General features: G+C 47.0%; 1 protein-coding gene across 2 annotated transcripts in view; it reads left to right on the forward strand.

Moving 5' to 3' along the window:
- The window catches only part of EZH1 (enhancer of zeste 1 polycomb repressive complex 2 subunit), a 49,681-nt gene extending 34,309 nt beyond the window's left edge, over positions 1-15,372 (forward strand). For both annotated transcript variants that reach the window (XM_075580185.1, XM_075580186.1), the window contains 9 exons: positions 5,527-5,618; positions 5,808-5,848; positions 6,794-6,919; positions 7,339-7,517; positions 8,772-8,867; positions 9,102-9,183; positions 10,409-10,489; positions 11,430-11,514; positions 14,576-15,372. In XM_075580185.1, coding sequence (XP_075436300.1) covers positions 5,527-5,618; positions 5,808-5,848; positions 6,794-6,919; positions 7,339-7,517; positions 8,772-8,867; positions 9,102-9,183; positions 10,409-10,489; positions 11,430-11,514; positions 14,576-14,633 — 840 coding nt within the window. In that variant the 3' untranslated portion in view covers positions 14,634-15,372. The remainder of the gene's footprint in view (positions 1-5,526; positions 5,619-5,807; positions 5,849-6,793; positions 6,920-7,338; positions 7,518-8,771; positions 8,868-9,101; positions 9,184-10,408; positions 10,490-11,429; positions 11,515-14,575) is intronic.
- The last annotated feature ends 4,845 nt before the right edge of the window (positions 15,373-20,217 follow it).

The following is a 20,217-nucleotide window of genomic DNA, read 5'->3' on the forward strand; positions in this document are numbered from 1 at the left end:
ATAGGCGTATGTAACAGTTACAGATAATATATGTTATAGGCGTATGTAACAGTTACAGATAATATATATTATAGGCGTATGTAACAGTTACAGATAATATATGTTATAGGCGTATGTAACAGTTACAGATAATATATATTATAGGCGTATGTAACAGTTACAGATAATATATGTTATAGGCGTATGTAACAGTTACAGATAATATATATTATAGGCGTGTGTAACAGTTACAGATAATATATATTATAGGCGTATGTAACAGTTACAGATAATATATATTATAGGCGTATGTAACAGTTACAGATAATATATATTATAGGCGTATGTAACAGTTACAGATAATATATATTATAGGCGTATGTAACAGTTACAGATAATATATATTATAGGCGTATGTAACAGTTACAGATAATATATATTATAGGCGTATGTAACAGTTACAGATAATATATATTATAGGCGTATGTAACAGTTACAGATAATATATATTATAGGCGTATGTAACAGTTACAGATAATATATATTATAGGCGTGTGTAACAGTTACAGATAATATATATTATAGGCGTATGTAACAGTTACAGATAATATATATTATAGGCGTATGTAACAGTTACAGATAATATATATTATAGGCGTATGTAACAGTTACAGATAATATATATTATAGGCGTGTGTAACAGTTACAGATAATATATATTATAGGCGTATGTAACACTTACAGATAATATATGTTATAGGCGTATGTAACAGTTACAGATAATATATATTATAGGCGTATGTAACAGTTACAGATAATATATATTATAGGCGTATGTAACAGTTACAGATAATATATGTTACAGGCGTATGTAACAGTTACAGATAATATATGTTATAGGCGTATGTAACAGTTACAGATAATATATATTATAGGCGTATGTAACAGTTACAGATAATATATATTATAGGCGTATGTAACAGTTACAGATAATATATATTATAGGCGTATGTAACAGTTACAGGTAATATATATTATAGGCGTATGTAACAGTTACAGATAATATATATTATAGGCGTATGTAACAGTTACAGATAATATATATTATAGGCGTATGTAACAGTTACAGATAATATATGTTATAGGCGTATGTAACAGTTACAGATAATATATATTATAGGCGTATGTAACAGTTACAGATAATATATATTATAGGCGTATGTAACAGTTACAGATAATATATATTATAGGCGTATGTAACAGTTACAGACAATATATGTTATAGGCGTATGTAACAGTTACAGATAATATATGTTATAGGCGTATGTAACAGTTACAGATAATATATATTATAGGCGTATGTAACAGTTACAGATAATATATATTATAGGCGTATGTAACAGTTACAGATAATATATATTATAGGCGTATGTAACAGTTACAGATAATATATATTATAGGCGTATGTAACAGTTACAGGTAATATATATTATAGGCGTATGTAACAGTTACAGATAATATATATTATAGGCGTATGTAACAGTTACAGATAATATATATTATAGGCGTATGTAACAGTTACAGATAATATATGTTATAGGCGTATGTAACAGTTACAGATAATATATATTATAGGCGTATGTAACAGTTACAGATAATATATATTATAGGCGTATGTAACAGTTACAGATAATATATATTATAGGCGTATGTAACAGTTACAGACAATATATGTTATAGGCGTATGTAACAGTTACAGATAATATATGTTATAGGCGTATGTAACAGTTACAGATAATATATATTATAGGCGTATGTAACAGTTACAGATAATATATATTATAGGCGTATGTAACAGTTACAGATAATATATATTATAGGCGTATGTAACAGTTACAGATAATATATATTATAGGCGTATGTAACAGTTACAGATAATATATATTATAGGCGTGTGTAACAGTTACAGATAATATATATTATAGGCGTATGTAACACTTACAGATAATATATGTTATAGGCGTATGTAACAGTTACAGATAATATATATTATAGGCGTATGTAACAGTTACAGATAATATATGTTATAGGCGTATGTAACAGTTACAGATAATATATGTTACAGGCGTATGTAACAGTTACAGATAATATATGTTATAGGCGTATGTAACAGTTACAGATAATATATATTATAGGCGTATGTAACAGTTACAGATAATATATATTATAGGCGTATGTAACAGTTACAGATAATATATATTATAGGCGTATGTAACAGTTACAGGTAATATATATTATAGGCGTATGTAACAGTTACAGATAATATATATTATAGGCGTATGTAACAGTTACAGGTAATATATATTATAGGCGTATGTAACAGTTACAGATAATATATATTATAGGCGTATGTAACAGTTACAGATAATATATATTACAGGCGTATGTAACAGTTACAGACGAGATTAAAACGGCTTTAGTTATGAAAGAACTTAGCCTGGTGGCGGCTGTGAGAGTCTCCGGCAGACTGTCCCAGTTTTGGGGTGCACGGTAAGAGAAGGGGGAGCGGCCGGATACTTTGCTGAACCTTGGGACCATGAACAGTGTTTTGGAGTCAGATCTCAGATGATAAGTGCTGCGTGCGGTAGGGGTGAGGAGCTTGTTCAGATAGGCGGGTAGCTTGCCCAGAAAGTATTGGAAGGCGAGACAGGAAAGGTGAACTTTGGGCCATTTGACACAGAGGGCATTAAGACGGCAGGGCCGCCTTCCAACCAGCTTCATACGGCAGATGTAGGCGAGAACACCGTATAGAACATAGTTGCCGACATCGAAGGCATTAAGCTGCCACGGCCGCCTTCCAATCCACTTGACTGATGTAGACGAGAATACCGTAAGGAACCAGAACATTAACTGGAATATATACGGGTTGAGAAGAACCTGTCGTACTGTATCTGGGTTCACGATTGGCGTTCACCACATGACTGCAAGGAAAATCCGCGGTATTTATGAATGTTTCCATTGTGTGCTCACGTACGTCACCATTAGCAACCTCTGTTGGTGAAGCAATCCACCACCCTACCCAACCTCCATATTTTCTTTCACAAGAATGGAACCGGAGCGGTTCCTCCAGAACTGAACGGCACTAGTTTCCGCTCCGGCGGACCCGCAGTTCCCGAGATACGTACCGGTGAAGTCACCGGTATTACTTACATTTATTTATTTTTTTTAAGGGGTTTTTAAATGGCCGTCCAATATTAAGTTACAGCTTGCTGTTGGGCTGAGATTTGGCAGCCATTTTCTTTCCCCTGAGGGAGATGTAAACCCGGGTACGTTTCTTGGGATCCAAGCGACGGGGGATCCAGTGGGGGGGAGGAGGCGGGTTATGGAAACTGAAAATAGTGGCGTTTGGATCAGGGGGACCCCCGGTCTGGGTTGGGGCTCGTGGGGTGTTGTGTCCTGGAATAGAAGGCCTGGTTCCTTGGGATCTCTCTCTGGCAGCACACAGCGCCTATGTGCTAGAGAGATCCCCTGCAATTTCTGCAGCACAGATTTAAACCTTGCCTGATGAGCTAGGTGGAGACTGGTTAACTGACTCCGGCTACAATTACCAAGGCCAGGCGTGGGGATCGCAGATTTCACCATATGTGAAAAAACAAAAATAATATAGTGCAATCTATTTTTTTAAATGGAGACATCTTGATAACAGCAGAAGCTCTTTTATGAGCGAAACGCGTTAAGTCTAAGCAAGGAGGCTACACAAGCTCCCAGAACCGCCCTGCACTATTGGCCCCCGTGGCTCCAAACAACGGAAGGACCCGTGACCGGAAGTGACGCGGATTGTTGCCAGAGATGACGCGACGCGGTCGGAGAGCACCGAAGACCTGTGCCACCTGTAATTTGTATGTGAGTTTGCCACACTGCTATAATGTAAGTGTGATACGTATTATTCCAATACAATGCAGTATTGATAAAACAAAGCTGCACTAAGGGTGTACTTTCTCTGCCTTGCATTGAGAGTTACCCTGTGGGATCCTGCAGAGTTGAGTTTGCCATTAACATCTATTGCTGATCAAACACTGCAAATGTACCTCTTGGGATCATCCCGGGCTGAGAATACTGTCTCTGTACGTTCTCCCTACCAACCAATTAGACTGTAAGCTCCTCGGGGCAGGGACTTCTCTTCCTTAATGTTACTTTTATGTCTGAAGCACTTATTCCCATGATCTGTTATTTATATTATCTGTTATTATTTGGATTACCACGTGTATTAGTGCTGTGACGCGCTGTGTACATTAATGGCGCTATATAAATAAAGACATACAATACAATACAATACTGTAGTTATCCACTGCTGTTTTATCACTGGGAAAGTGTGCGTCCCCATTTCTGCTGTTATCAAGATGTCTCCATTTTCAAAAATAGGTCGCACTATATTATTTTTGCTTTTTCACAAATGGTGAAATCTGCGCTCCCCACGCCTGGCCTTGGAAATCTGCAAAGGAGATTCGGACCGTCTCACAAGGGTTGAGCTGCGGTTTCCATTGATATTTTTATTGTTTAAACAACATTTTGCACGATTAATATATAATAGATGAGCACTATTTATAGTTTGAATCACGTATTTGGATATAATTAAATATCACTGTTTATATATTCATTGCCTCATAGAGGAGCGCCTCAACCACATTTTTGTAATAATCTCTAGCTACAATTAACCAGCTCCCTGCTGGACTCCGCTTTATGTGTGCTGCCAATTAACCAGCTCCCAGCTGGACTCAGCTTTATGTGTGCTGCCAATTAACCAGCTCCCTGCTGGACTCTGCTTTATGTGTGCTGCCAATTAACCAGCTCCCAGCTGGACTCAGCTTTATGTGTGCTGCCAATTAACCAGCTCCCAGCTGGACTCAGCTTTATGTGTGCTGCCAATTAACCAGCTCCCAGCTGGACTCAGCTTTATGTGTGCTGCCAATTAACCAGCTCCCAGCTGGACTCAGCTTTATGTGTGCTGCCAATTAACCAGCTCCCAGCTGGACTCAGCTTTATGTGTGCTGCCAATTAACCAGCTCCCAGCTGGACTCAGCTTTATGTGTGCTGCCAATTAACCAGCTCCCAGCTGGACTCAGCTTTATGTGTGCTGCCAATTAACCAGCTCCCTGCTGGACTCAGCTTGATGTGTGCTGCGTATTTAATACGCCCTGTCACAGTTGACTACATCTGTATATCCCTAAGGCCCAAAACATTGGCACCCCATGGCTGTGTTGGCAATGAATACGTTGTTTGAACGCTTTAATATTTGGGGCGTGCTACCCGGCTAACCTACAGGTGTAGCAAGACCTGCTGTCCCCGGCACTGCGGACGAACAAGTCGGCCGTGCCGGTTACAGCTACGCGCCGCGATCGTGCTGCGTTTTTACCCTGCGCGGCACGGAGGGCAGTACGGCTTCCTACATCTGTATATACCAGCAACGGCTACTTATCCGGGCACCAATGGGGGGAGCAAAGTACGATTTTGGTCTCTTTGACTGCAACCACGTGCTTTATTTCGAAGGTATTCCAGTTTGCCGTGAAGGATTCTCTGATCCTGAAAATACCGCCCAGGGAGCTGATGAGCACGGCGCAGAAGAAAAAGAGAAAGCACAGGTACCCGCTGGTCTTTAAAGTGGGGGGTCCCCCAAAGACTTTTGAAGAGCCAGTGGCATGTTGCATGGGTGAAATGGAGTTTGTCGCCGACCAGTATAATTCTTATTTAATATATATATATGTGCAGGTTGTCCTACTTCATGTACACTGCAAGGTACGCGTTGTAACGTCACGTTCTTCCTGCTACAGGTTGTGGGCTGCACACTGCAGAAAGATACAGCTGAAGAAAGGTATGTGGGGGCGTAAGACTGCACCCCCGCTAACTCTGCTTCGCGTCCTCGTCCGTGACTCTGAAGGTAGAACGGGACTCCTCGCCCCGTCCGCAGAGGGGGGGGGCAAAAGGCCAAGTCCGCAGGAATGCTGAAGAAACGGCAGCACATGGGGGGGCCACTGTTAATTCTGTTCCCTCCGACAAAAGGGCCTTTGAGCGGCTACCGAGGAGTTGGTAGAGAAAGCCCATGTTTACTAAGCGGTGGTTCATTTGAGTGAGCTGGATGGGGGTCTTCCAATGTTTGATGCAATAGTGCCCCCCACACCCCCCTAGTAACTATGGATTTAGGCAGTTGGGGAGTTTGTGAATTGAATAGAAGGTAGTATGATTTGCAGACGAGGAACCAGGGCTGGGCTCGGCAAGCGGGATAACTGCTGCAGGCACACTCCGATTAGGCAGGGGGTATAGAGTTCCGTTTTGGGAGCATATTCTCAACGTTCCGAGATCGCCGTTCCCGTGCACAGAACTCCAATCTCCAGCTGTAAGGATATGCCCATTGAATTTCAACCATCAGTGGGGGGTAGCGGGGGCTCAGTTGGTGGAACTTGCTTACCCCCAACTGTAGTTCCTCCTCTGCCTGTATGTATATACTTACGTATATACACGACATTTGTGTACACAGCGCTTCACAGCAACATAATAGTATAACACACAATGGGGAAAAGCGCGTCGGATATAAAAGTAACATTAGGAAAAGGAGCCCCTGTCCCGAAGAGCTCACACTCTAAGCGTAAGCTAGGTAGTTCAGTGAAAGGTTAGCCACCGCGCAGGTCCCACAGACAGCAATGGGAGCAGATGTATTGTACGTTGTCTTTTCAGCATAAGGTGCCCAGAAGTCAAATCAAAACACCAGTACATTTACCGTCCCCCCCCCCCTCTCCTCTTCCTTCTTGCCTCTCGTCAGATAATTCGGCGAACCAGGTGTACAACTACCAACCGTGTAACCACCCGGACCACCCGTGTGACAGCTCCTGCCCCTGCATCATGACGCAGAATTTCTGCGAGAAGTTCTGCCAGTGCAACCCAGACTGTGAGTAGAGGCCTCATCTAATCCAGGCAGGGTCTGTCCATGCAACCCTCCGGGACTAGGCCACTGGGAGTCTTACTGCACTCCTATTATAACCACACAGCCATGGGGTGGCCAAAGTCCGTCTTCAAGAACCCCCAACAGGTCCGATTTTAAGGATATTCTTCAATCTCGACAAGATGGTGGTCCTTGAAGACTGGAGTTGGCCACCCCTAAGCCAAGGTGGTCGATTCCATTGTCAAGTCATCACCCAGCCCTTGCTTGTAGAGCTGGCTGTGAACCTGTGATGAATTCTCTAACCTCTTGTTGGATCTTGGGATGGGTGGGAACCTTTGGAACACGGTCACCTTCGTGCTCCAGTAGCCTACTCACCGGGGTCAACCGCCGTTCTCTGGTGTCCTCCCTTATTCCCCCCCCGGCAGGTCAGAACCGCTTCCCCGGGTGCCGGTGCAGGACGCAGTGCAACACGAAGCAGTGCCCCTGTTACCTGGCCGTGCGCGAGTGCGACCCCGACCTGTGCCTGACCTGCGGGGCGTCCGAGCAGTGGGAGTCCAAGGTGGCGTCCTGCAAGAACTACAGCATCCAACGGGGCCTGAAGAAGGTATGACGGGGCAGGGGGGGGGGGAGGAGTATACAGCGCAGTGTGGTTCTCCGGGGCAGGAGTGATAGGTCCGTGGGAATGGAAGGGAATCCTTGGAGCAGGGGGGTGAGAACCTGGTGTACCAGGCGCAGAGGTATTGGCAAGAGATCCTCCATGGTGAGACTCGCGATTAGCTGCGGTTTATCTCCCGAAATGGGGCTGCTAGGCGCGGCCCAGGCACGGAAAGATATGCTAGAGCTCTCTCAAACGGAAACGTGGATATATGCCTGAAATATCCCGTTCAGAGCGTGGGGATTTAAAGGGCCCAATAGGAGAGATTAAGGTATTTTATTTACTCCAGAGCCAATCAGAATCGAGGCGTGTCCAAAGTCCCACTGTTTCTCCCAGGTTCTGAGCTGGCCAATCAGGGGAGAGTAGGTGCTTTAACTGTGCAGCCAATAGGAAAGGCTGCTTTTGGGAGGCTTCCCAAAGGAAGCTTCACAGGCACGTAGGGGTTTGGACTGATGGCGAGGGGCTTAGCCTCTAACTGGGGAGCCTGCGGCCTCCTTTCTTCGCAGTCAGAGTGATCGAATTGCGCACAGATCAGCATCATTACGTACACCTCGCTCTGATGCAGCGTCTTCAGCTCGGGAAACGCCGCGGTTCACGCTCGCTGCGCTGTACGAGGATTCTGAAAATCACACTCGACACACAAGTCAACTGAGCAACAATGTTTGGTGGCCTTTGGAAGCAATGATCTTCCTCAGCTGGAGAAAGTTATTGTGTGTGTGTGTGCACTAGTCTATTTTTGTGTAATGTATAAAGATGGACATGGGAATACGCATGTCTGATTCCTGCAGTCGGTATACTCGTGAGTAACTCCATCTTCCTGCGGCTTCCTAAAAGGCGCCGTGTGTCTCCGTGTATCTTTCACGTTACAGCATTTTTTTTACTACTTCCAGTAACAGAACGTTTTGCCGGTAAAATAAGACCCCTGGCTCTTTGATAGCGGTTTGACCAACGGCCCCAAGAAGTGCCACGGTGGGGGGCGGAATTATTTTGTTGCTTTTTGGTGGACCTAGCAAGCAGGACCTCGTCGTGACGACGATGTGTCCATTTGTTATCCACAACGACTGTCAACTGAGTCACGCGAGTGACCTTCAGAGTTATGCCCAAGTGCGTTGCAGACGAGCTAACAACCTCTCGGGCCCCATGTCGCGTGACGTTACAGGGTCATTGTCACCGTGGCTGACATTCTTCCTGCCTCCCCCCTAGCACTTGCTGTTGGCTCCTTCGGACGTTGCTGGCTGGGGCACCTTCATCAAAGAGTCCGTCCAGAAGAACGAATTCATCTCGGAGTATTGCGGAGAGGTGGGTGGGTCATCTGGACTCTCCCTTCTGGGTGATCCATTCTAGCGTTGGGGGGGGGGGGGGAGGGAGTAGGGCTGGTGTTAGAAATTAAACATTCCCTTATCCATGCCCCATCCACTGCAGGAGAAGCCGAGAACGTATTGCATTGCGTATCTGGTCCCCTCCGACGGTTAAATGATACGTTCGCCCGCGTTTCCGCTCACTGTTTCTTTGACGGCGCGGTGTGTTTTGCAGCTCATTTCCCAGGACGAAGCGGATCGGAGGGGAAAGGTCTATGACAAATACATGTCCAGCTTTCTCTTCAATCTGAACAACGGTACGTAGGCGGTCGCTTAGCCACCTCACCCGCAGATGTCCGAGGCTCTCACCATGCGAGCGTGGCTCTACCGGTGAACAGATTACAGACATAGCATCCCAAATAGATACAGGGAAGACGTACTGGTATTGTGGTGGTGGATTGTCCCCTGTGGTCCATGCATCTTTCCAGATTGCTTTGAAGGGTTTTCTAGTACAGTGTATCTAGCATGGTGGGCACCAGCCAATAATCTGTGGAGGAGGTAGATGTGCAGTGGGTTCACACGCATAATTATTAGGCGGTGTATCAATCCCGTCTCAATCGTCTTGGTAAAGCACCCCCCAGGAGTGAGATGTCCGGTAGTCCAGCTCAGAGAATCTTTCCCAGAGCAGCCACTCAGAAGAGGTGGAAGAGGCTGGGAGCCCAACACTTCTTGGGATAAACAGAAGGGGCTTCTGAATATGAAAGAAGAGTGAGGATCTGGTAGGGTTTGTAGGTTCACAGCAGATGGGAAAATAGGCAGGAATACAAGCTCTGTCCACTGTCATTTAACCTACGAAGAACCCTAATATCAGCCCACTGAAGTTATCACCACCCACATACACGTTTGTATGTATGTCTATCTTTATATAGCGCCATTAATGTACATAGCGCTGGACAGCAGTAATACACGTGACATAATCATATAAATAACAAATAATACAAATAACACATAATGGGATAAAAGCGCTTCCCTGCCCCCAAAGAGCTTACAATCTAATTGGTAGGTTGGTAAGAACGTGCAGAGATGCTGCCCATCAGCCACGGAGCTACTCATATGCTTAGCTAAGCAGGTGGGTTTTAAGAGGGGTCTTAAAGGTGGAGAGAGAGGGTGCTAGTCAGATGTTGAGGGGAGGGGGATATGATTAGGTCACTTAGAGAGAGTGTGTAAAGAGAAAAGAGAAGGGGTCCCAGAGCAGAGCCCTCGGCTACCCCCACAGAGAGATTGACAGAGGAGGAGATGTTAGCAAACGAGACACTGAAAGTACTTCTGAAGCAGCACGTTTCCGTTGGGGTTCAAACCAGTTAACTGAAGTATCCGATGTTAATTTGGGTCAATTCCCAAGTAGACCGGGACAGACTTGGCATGCAACACTCTGCTGATGTCTTTTGGCAAGCGATGCTCACGACACAATTATAATGATGATCGCTCTCGTTCGAGCTCGTTGGCCATCGTTTCTCTCTTGCTCGTTTCTCTCCCGGGCAGATTTCGTTGTTGACGCGACTCGGAAAGGGAACAAAATCCGCTTCGCAAATCACTCGGTGAATCCAAACTGCTACGCTAAAGGTGGGTAACATATTGACTCGCAGGGCACATATCACCCCGGTCTTTCGTTAGCCCGTCTCAAGGGTGACTTAGTGATAGACTTACGCTCTTAACTCCGTCCCACTACACATGAATGTGGAGATTTATAGCTAATTAAGCATCCGTTCCCCTTATGATGACGACAATAACTGGTCCATTAAGTCATTTTGCCATGGACTTAAGTCAAAAGTCTTCTATGGGTCTCACTTTGCTATTTGGCGCCCAAGATGGGGCTAGCGGACTTGGACAGTGGTTGATGACGTTGATCGGGACTAGAATGGACTGAACAGCTCTGTCACATGGAGAGAACCCAACATATTCAGAGCCTGTCAATCGCACGTCAAGATGATATAATGGAGATCTGTAGTAGATTAGGTGTACCCATCCCATGTGGAGATGGGCAAAAATACATTTGAATTAGCCACAAAAATGGAGGGTGGGGGGCGGGCGGGGGGGATGTTTCCCGCATTTGCAAATATTCGCGAAATCATTTGATTTGCAAAGTCTGTGATTTCTGCATTTGAACGTTTCGAAAGATCACAAAAAAAGGGAGGAAAAATTTTAGAAAATTAGAGAATATTTGAAAAAAAAAACGTACAAACAAAATGGAGGATATTGGAAAATTCTCAAAAAAAATTCAAAAATTGGAGAAAGTTCAAAAAGAACCTACAAAAAAAATTTCGACACATATACCCATTTATGCCCACCCCATTGTTGCATCTGTGCATGAAGATCTGAATGTGTGAGTTGAGCCTCCCGAATTTGCTGTCTGGCGACCGTTCCGATTCTCTTCGCGCCTGAAGAAGGTTCCCGTGTTCGCTGGTCTAAGAGATTGGGAAGCCTGGCCAGTAAGACCATCCATGTTACCTTCAGCCCAGTCTGACGGGCGGGCCGCGTGACAGGGATTCTCTCTCCGTTTCAGTGGTGATGGTGAACGGAGACCATCGGATCGGGATCTTTGCCAAAAGGGCCATTCAGGCTGGAGAAGAACTGTTCTTCGACTACAGGTGAGTCTACATAGTTACATAGTAGATGAGGTTGAAAAAAGACGTAGGTCCATCAAGTTCAACCTATGCTAAATTTAGACAACAGATACTTGATCCTATATCTATACTTATTGATCCAGAGGAAGGCAAACAAAAAACCCCATTAAGGGGAAAAATTAATTCCTTCCTGACTCCAAGAATTGGCAATCGGATTAATCCCTGGATCAATATGAGTCTAGAAGGGCCTTGGTCCTTTATGGCACATGCACCAATTATTAATAATGTCTTTCTTGAATCCTTCTCTCTGTCTTCCCCACCCAGTTCTATATTCGATGATGTTACCTATCTCATCTTATCTCACCCACCATTCTTCCTCTGCCATCTTCTTTGCAAATCCCTCCACTGGCCACACTGGCCCCCATAGTCTTCCAAAGTGAAATTGCTTCTGGGTGTCATTCGTTGAAAGCACTCTTCCCCATAACATCTCTTCTCAACAGCCCGACCGAGACTTTGCTCAGGCTGCACTCTTCCCCATAACATCTCTTCTCAACAGCCCGACCGAGACTTTGCTCAGGCTGCACTCTTCCCCATAACATCTCTTCTCAACCGCCCGACCGAGACCTTTCTCAGGCTGCACTCTTCCCCATAACATCTCTTCTCAACCGCCCCACCGAGACTTTGCTCAGGCTGCACTCTTCCCCATAATATCTCTTCTATCGCCCCACCGAGACCTTACTCAGGCTGCACTCTTCCCCATAACATCTCCTCTATCGCCCCACCAAGACCTTACTCAGGCTGACACTCTTCCCCATAACATCTCCTCTATCGCCCCACCGAGACCTTACTCAGGCTGCACTCTTCCCCATAATATCTCCTCTATCGCCCCACCGAGACCTTACTCAGGCTGCACTCTTCCCCATAACATCTCCTCTATCGCCCCACCGAGACCTTACTCAGGCTGCACTCTTCCCCATAATATCTCCTCTATCGCCCCACCGAGATCTTACTCAGGCTGCACTCCTCCCCATAACATCTCCTCTATCGCCCCACCGAGACCTTACTCAGGCTGCACTCTTCCCCATAACATCTCCTCTATCGTCCCACCGAGACCTTACTCAGGCTGCACTCTTCCCCATAACATCTCCTCTATCGCCCCACCGAGACCTTACTCAGGCTGCACTCTTCCCCATAACATCTCCTCTATCGCCCCACCGAGACCTTACTCAGGCTGCACTCTTCCCCATAACATCTCCTCTATCGTCCCACCGAGACCTTACTCAGGCTGCACTCTTCCCCATAACATCTCCTCTATCGCCCCACCGAGACCTTACTCAGGCTGCACTCTTCCCCATAACATCTCCTCTATCGCCCCACCGAGACCTTACTCAGGCTGCACTCCTCCCCATAACATCTCCTCTATCGCCCCACCGAGACCTTACTCAGGCTGCACTCCTCCCCATAACATCTCTATCGCCCCACCGAGACCTTACTCAGGCTGCACTCTTCCCCATAATATCTCCTCTATCGCCCCACCGAGACCTTACTCAGGCTGCACTCTTCCCCATAACATCTCCTCTATCGTCCCACCGAGACCTTACTCAGGCTGCACTCTTCCCCATAATATCTCCTCTATCGCCCCACCGAGACCTTACTCAGGCTGCACTCTTCCCCATAATATCTCCTCTATCGCCCCACCGAGACCTTACTCAGGCTGCACTCTTCATGTAGAAGTCTTCTCCTCCACATGCCTACACTAATTTAAAGAGTACCTAAATACAGTACTTACATATTTTGGTCAAATCTTATCACTCTCTCCCCCCCCTCTCTCCTCTCACCATCCCTCCTCACCCTCGTTTACTCTCATCCCCCCTCCATCCCCCCTCCATCCCTCTTTTTCTCATCCCCCCTCCATCCCTCTTTTTCTCATCCCCCTCCCTCCCCCTCTTTTTCTCATCCCCTCTTTCTCATCCCCCTCCCTCACCCTCTTTTCTCTCGTCCTCCCCTCGCTCCCCTTCTTTTACTCTCATCCCCCCTCCCTCTTTTACTCTCATCCCCACTCCCTCTCTTATAGTCTCATCCCCTCACCCTCTTTTTCTCTCACCCCTCTCCCCTTTTTTACTCTCATCCCCCCTCCCTCCCCCTCTTTTACTCATTTCACCTCCCCCCTCTTACTCTCACCCCCCTCCCTCCCCCTTTTTTACTCTCACCCTCCCCCTCCCCCTCTTTTACATTCATCTCCTCCCCCCTCCCGCCCCTTTTTTGCTCATCCCCATCCCCCCTCGCTCCCTGTTTTTCTCACCCCCTCCTTCCCTCTCTTTTTCTCATTCCCCTCCCTCCCCCTTTTTCTCTCATCCCCCTCCCTCTTTTACTCTCATCCCCCCTCCCTCCCCCCTCTTTTACTCTCATCCCCCCTCCCTCCCCCCTCTTTTACTCTCATCCCCCCTCCCTCCCCCCTCTTTTACATTCATCTCATCCCCATCCCCCTCGCTCCCCCCTCTTTTTCTCATCCCTCCCCCACTTTTACTCTCTCTACCCCCTCTCTTTTACCCCCCTCTCCCCCCTAATAGTATGCGTTATACATGTCCGCTAACAACCTTCACACGCGGGACGCACCATTTATAACATGCAAACATCGTGCGGCACACCATCTTGTCACAGAGGCGGCAATGTGTGCATATGGCAAATTAGCCGCCCCCCATCTACCCTCCTCATTCCAGCGCTGGCCAGGGTAACGTCACTGCCCTCGCAGTACCCACCAACGCGCTGCCAGGAGCCCGGCCCCAGAAGTGACCGCACACCCCTCCACGAATTATACGCGGGCTGAGGGGAGGCTCACTGACTCTGAGAACACGGGAGTTCAAATCCCCCGGCGTCAGCTCCTTGTGACCTCGGGCAAGTCACCTTATCGCCCCTTAAAACCAAAGGACTGCAAGCTCTGCGGGGCAGGGACTTCTATGTACACATGTTCACGGTCAACGCTTTTGGAACGTCGGGCCATATTCGCTAAGTGGTGCTCAACCATAAGCCACTTCTGACTTCTTTCTGCCGGCTGACATCTTGTTTTTTTGCTCCCCCTTTGCAGATACAGCCAGGCCGACGCCCTCAAGTACGTTGGCATCGAGCGAGAGACGGACATCTAACCCGACCCGAGGCGGGCGGGTGGGGGGGGGTTCCCTTTGCACTTTGTAATGATTCCGTGCTGCTTTCCGACTCTGCGCTCCGAGAATGGCTTCCGGCGTCCCGTTGGAAGGGTTTATTACCTCCCCCCAGGGCGCCGCGTTACCGATACACGTTCACGTGCGAAACTGGCGACGGACGCGCTCGGTTGCGGGAGAACGGGGGAAACCGGTCCGGGAAGCGAGTGTCCGGTCTGCGATAACCCAGGTTGGCCGTAGATACGCTAAAGCAGGGAGTGGAGCAACACCAGTCCTCAAGGGCCACCAACAGGTCAGGGTTTCAGGATATCCCTGCTTCAGCACACAGGGGGGCTCAGTCACGTGCCACCGAACATCCTCTTTCTTTCTCCGTCTGCTTTCTGCGTTACCTCTATATCTGACTCTCCTTATCTGCCACCAGGCTGTGGGCATGATGTCCCCAGATACATAGCCTACCAGTCATGATGACGGAGCCACCTGTGCTGAAGCAGGGATATCCTGAAGCCCTGACCTGTTGGTGGCCCTTGAGGACTGGAGTGGTCCACCCCTGCAATTAAAGTATTATCTTCTCCCACCCCCTCTGTATCCAGTTTCATTATACCATCCCTGTCATATCTCTGCTCTGTCATTTTGCCACAGGTGGCCGATATCAGCCACGTTTGCAAAGTCGATCGGTAATTAGTAGCGTGGCTATTGTTTTCCAAATCGACCTTTTTTTTTTTTTCCCAACCCCAAAAAAGCTACAAAATTTGACAACGTCCACTGCAGAGGTTTTTTTTGAGGGGGTGTTTACGTGGGAGGTAGGGGGGTGTTGGCGTGGGAGGTAGGGGGTGTTGGCGTGGGAGGTAGGGGGTGTTTACGTGGGAGGTAGGGGGTGTTGGCATGGGAGGTAGGGGGTGTTTACGTGGGAGGTAGGGGAGTGTTGGCGTAGGGGGTGTTGGCGTGGGAGCTAAGGGGTGTTGGCGTAGGATTTAGGGGGTGTTGGCATGGGAGGTAGGGGGTGTTGGCGTGGGAGGTAGGGGGTGTTGGCATGGGAGGTAGGGAGTGCTGGCGTGGGATGTAGGGGGTGTTTACGTGGGAGGTAGGGGAGTGTTGGCGTGGGAGCTAAGGGGTGTTGGCGTGGGAGCTAAGGGGTGTTGGCGTAGGATTTAGGGGGTGTTGGCATGGGAGGTAGGGGGTGTTGGCGTGGGAGGTAGGGAGTGCTGGCGTGGGATGTAGGGGGTGTTGGCGTGGGAGTTAGGGGGTGTTGGCGTGGGAGTTAGGGGGTGTTGGCATGGGAGGTAGGGGGTGTTGGCGTGGGAGTTAGGGGGTGTTGGCATGGGAGTTAGGGGGTGTTGGCGTGGGATTTAGGGGGTGTTGGCGTGGGAGTTAGGGGTGTGTTGGCAGGGGATAAAGAAACTGACATTGTAAAACTAAGACAACGCCCACCCTCACCCCAAGGAAGAAAAACAAGTTATTTTATTTATTTTTATACAGTATCGGAACTGTTGTTTAGCTCCAAGTATGTAACTCCATTTAATAACGTTGTTATATTCTGCCTTTGAATTAGGTTTTAAGTAAAACCACATGACGCAGGGTCTTAATAATTTCAAATTGTGGGGGGAGGGAAGCTTGAGACCCACCCAAACATCTGCACTTGCACCCCCCATCTGTCTGCAATGTTGTGAATACTTTGGATATGCTAAATGGTATTTGTACCTGTGTTTTAAACAGTTGTTGTCCATAGGAAGAAAAAAGAAATATATATATATAAATATACAGCTCAACCCCGTTATAGTGCGATCCGTTACAACGCGAATCCGCTTATATCGCGATGCAAGCGTGGCTCCCAATTTTCGTATTTATGAATAATTTACAACACAATTATTGGTATCTTAAATACTTTATTGTACAATGCATACAATGGTACATTATTTCTAACGCGATCCGCTTGTAACGCGATGGACCCCAAGCCCAGCATTATAAGGGGGTTGAGCTGTATATATCTGTCTCCGTATGCTTGTATTAATATGCATGGTTATATCTTATCATTGATGTAAACAAAAGCAGTATGTTATATCTAACACTTTTATGCACATGTAAGAAATGATATATATATAAATGTATGGTGACCGCTTTGTTTGTTTTTTAAATCTATATGTTCTATAGGGGGTATATGCGAATGTACAGTATTGTGCAGGCTGATGTCCATACGTGTTACTGTGGCCCACTGGTAAAAGCACCTACTCGCCCACTTTTCATTAGATGTTGTAGACCAGGAGTGGCCAACTCCAGGTGCGCAAAGGCCACCAACAGCTCAGGTTTTCCAGGATATCCCTGCTTCAGCACAGTCAAAGAGCATTCTTCAGCACAAGAGGCTCAATCGGTGGCTCAGTCTTCGACTGTAGGTGTTGGTGACCCTCGGGGACCGGAGTTGGCTTCTCCTGTTGTAGAACTTCCTGTGTGTCGACTTCGCTACAACTGCAAAAACAAACGAATGTCTACGGCTGAGGGGATGCTACCAGAGGATTGGGGTTATTGGGAACAAAAGGAGGAACTGTCAGGGGAAAAGCAATGCCTCTTTCATTGGTGCACACCCCCGAATAGAATCCATACCGATGTAAATGATCATGGACAAAGTAACGATGTCTCGTTGTTTTGATATGTAGAGAAAGTGACGATGTACCACAGAGAAACCCGTTAAAACGTTGCGTGTTGTTACATTTCCAAGCACATTTATGTAAGATAACGGCACCAGATCATTCCAAGTGACTGTCACCAACTAGTTTAGAGGCTAATGCGATTGCTACACAATTAACACCCGGGGTGTAACTTGTGACCACCCATTAAGTGGTACAACAAGTGATCTATTACAGCAGGGGTGCACAAACTGGGGTGGGGGGGCTTCCGGGGGGGGGAGGGGGGGTGCGGCCCTTATAGAGGCTCCGCGCTCTTCCCCACATTTAAATAAAATGCCGGGGGGGGGGAGGGCGCGCAAGGCCTCTGTACTGTAAGTCTCGTACCTACTCTCCGGCGACGTGTCGCCACGATAACACAGAGTCAGATGAAGCCGCCGATGCCGGAGAGAAGGTGGGGGGAGGGAGAGAGAGCAGGCAGAGGGGGGTGCAAAGGAAAAAGTTTGGTACCCCTGCATTACAGCATCTGCCTTAACTTCAGCAAGCTGATTCTATTTTCGAGTTCTCTAATAATACATACGTCTTAGCGTGTTTCTCCGCGATACCCCATTATACCAAAGCAACCAGACGTCGTTGCTTTGTCCATGATCATTTGTATCGGTATGAATTCTATCCGGGTGTGTCCCAATGAAAGAGGCGTCGCGTTTCTCTCCGCTTGTGTAGACAGAGACCCTCAACGTTGCAGTGCGAGTTCCAGCCTAATGCAACAGCGGCTTTGCAAGCGGCCGGCTGTCCATGGAAAGAGAATTAAAAGATCTTTCAAACGTACCTTGTGTGCCGTCCTGTGTTTTTTGTCGTCGTCACAACTCCAGTTGGCTCGTGGCTACCGTTTTGGGTTGCCACGTCTGCCTTGCAGAAAGGCCATTTTGGTTTAAACGGTTGATTTGGGCCACTCGTAAAAAGTAAGGGTTATGCCAGTGCCCAGAGCGAGGCAAGTGGACATAATCCATGGACTTTTAATGCACCCGTTCTCTCACTACAGTCACACAAAAAGCACTGACCAGACTCACGCCATCTTCCATCTTTTATTCGTAGATCTTCAGGTCTCATTGAACAGATTACGTTTGGAAAAATACATTGGTTTTAAAAGTACAGATGTGAATGTAACAACAGCGTATAATATCGGTAGCACTTATATATCCATTTTGCTATAACCTGCCTTAGATACTGTAGGGCTTTCGACGGGTGGTGAAATCCGTTAGGGGCTTCTTCGTACCATTAGCCGTGACATTTGAAAGGGTGACGTTCGCCATAAAATCGGCTTATCTGCCGCTTTTGTATCTCCTCCGGCTTGTTCTGGCTACTTATAGGAGCCGGCGTACAGTATAAACACGTGGGAAGCCTTTGGCTTCCAAAACAATAAATACCGACACGGCACGGCCATGGGGCTGTAACTCACTCCCCTCCCGGGGATTATACATTATGGTAATGTCTGTATATTAATGACTTGGTACGTACAGCACTTCCTGCCCCCAAAATAGTCCTTGCACTCCTGTGGCTACCTAGTTGGAACCCATCTTAGCCCCTACGCCTTCTGTGGGAGGGCGCAGTTGAAGCCGCTGCTCTCAATAATTTATATATACACATATATATTATTCTGTTATATACAAACGTATACAATTTAAGAAAAAACGTAGACTATTTCCTTTTTTTTTGCATCTCGAAAAGGTAGAAAGAATGACGAGGGGAACCCCCCCCCCCCCCCCCCCCCAAATTCCTTCACCTGAATTCTAAGTAGGAAGCGTTACGAGGCTAAGTGCTGCGCGTACCGTGCTCATGCGCTATATGCGAGTTGCACGTATATACCTAGGCCGGAAAGTGCGTCGATGCATATTATTTACAGTGAGGGACCGTGGCAGGCCGCCCAGCATTGGGTAATGTCTTGGAGGCAAGCAACTAAAAGAAGCGCTTTGTTTGATCGGGGGGGAATTAAGGTCCCTGGGGGTCGATGTGTCATAGCCACTTGTTGACGTTTTTTTGTGACCTGGAGAAATTAACCGTTCGGACTTCTAATGCAGCTAAAGGATTTAAGACAGCGTGGCTAATGTGCATCGTGTAGACAGAATCCAGCTACTTGAAAACCCTCCAGTTCGGGCGTTGGAAATGTTTTCTCATTCCAGGTAAAAGAAAACATACACCAAACAGCATCAGCACCCGTGTCCATACCATAATCCCATATTAATGCTAATGCTGCCCCTATATAAACGTGTTCTGTAATATTTTTATGAAGAGTTACTAAATGCCAACAGTGTGCGTTTGGTATAATGTATTTCTTACTATTATAGGATATTTGGAAAGACCGCCCTACATTTGGATTTGACAGGCGTGTCCCTAGTTACATAGTTCCAAGACCTCGAGTCGTTCTATGTTTTTGAATGCGTTCAGTAGACCGGGATCGGACATTTGGATGGGACAGGCGTGTCCCTAGTTACATAGTTCCAAGACCTCTAGTCTTTCTATGTTTTTGAATGCGTTCAGTAGTCCCAGTTCGGAAATTTGGAAGGACCACCCTACATTTGGATGGGACAGCCGAGTCCCTAGTTACACAGTTCCAAGACCTCGAGTCGTTCTATGTTTTTGAATGCGTTCAGTAGTCCCAAATCGGCAATTTGGAAGGACCACCCTACATTTGGATGGGACAGCCGTGTCCCTAGTTACACAGTTCCAAGACCTCGAGTCGTTCTATGTTTTTGAATGCGTTCAGTAGACCGGGATCGGACATTTGGTCGCAACTGTTTTGCTGCGACCACGCCGGCGTTTGGGCGCCGAGTGAAACTTCACTGTCGTCGCTGGGCACCCGGACGCCGGCCGTTTCGCCCATAAGGTAAGTTAATTTAAGGGGTTTTACCGGTTAGGGTTGGGCGTTAAGGATACGAGTTTTAGGGTACGGAATT

The sequence above is a fragment of the Ascaphus truei genome, chromosome 23, assembly GCF_040206685.1.
Source record: "Ascaphus truei isolate aAscTru1 chromosome 23, aAscTru1.hap1, whole genome shotgun sequence".
Lineage (NCBI taxonomy): Eukaryota > Metazoa > Chordata > Amphibia > Anura > Ascaphidae > Ascaphus > Ascaphus truei.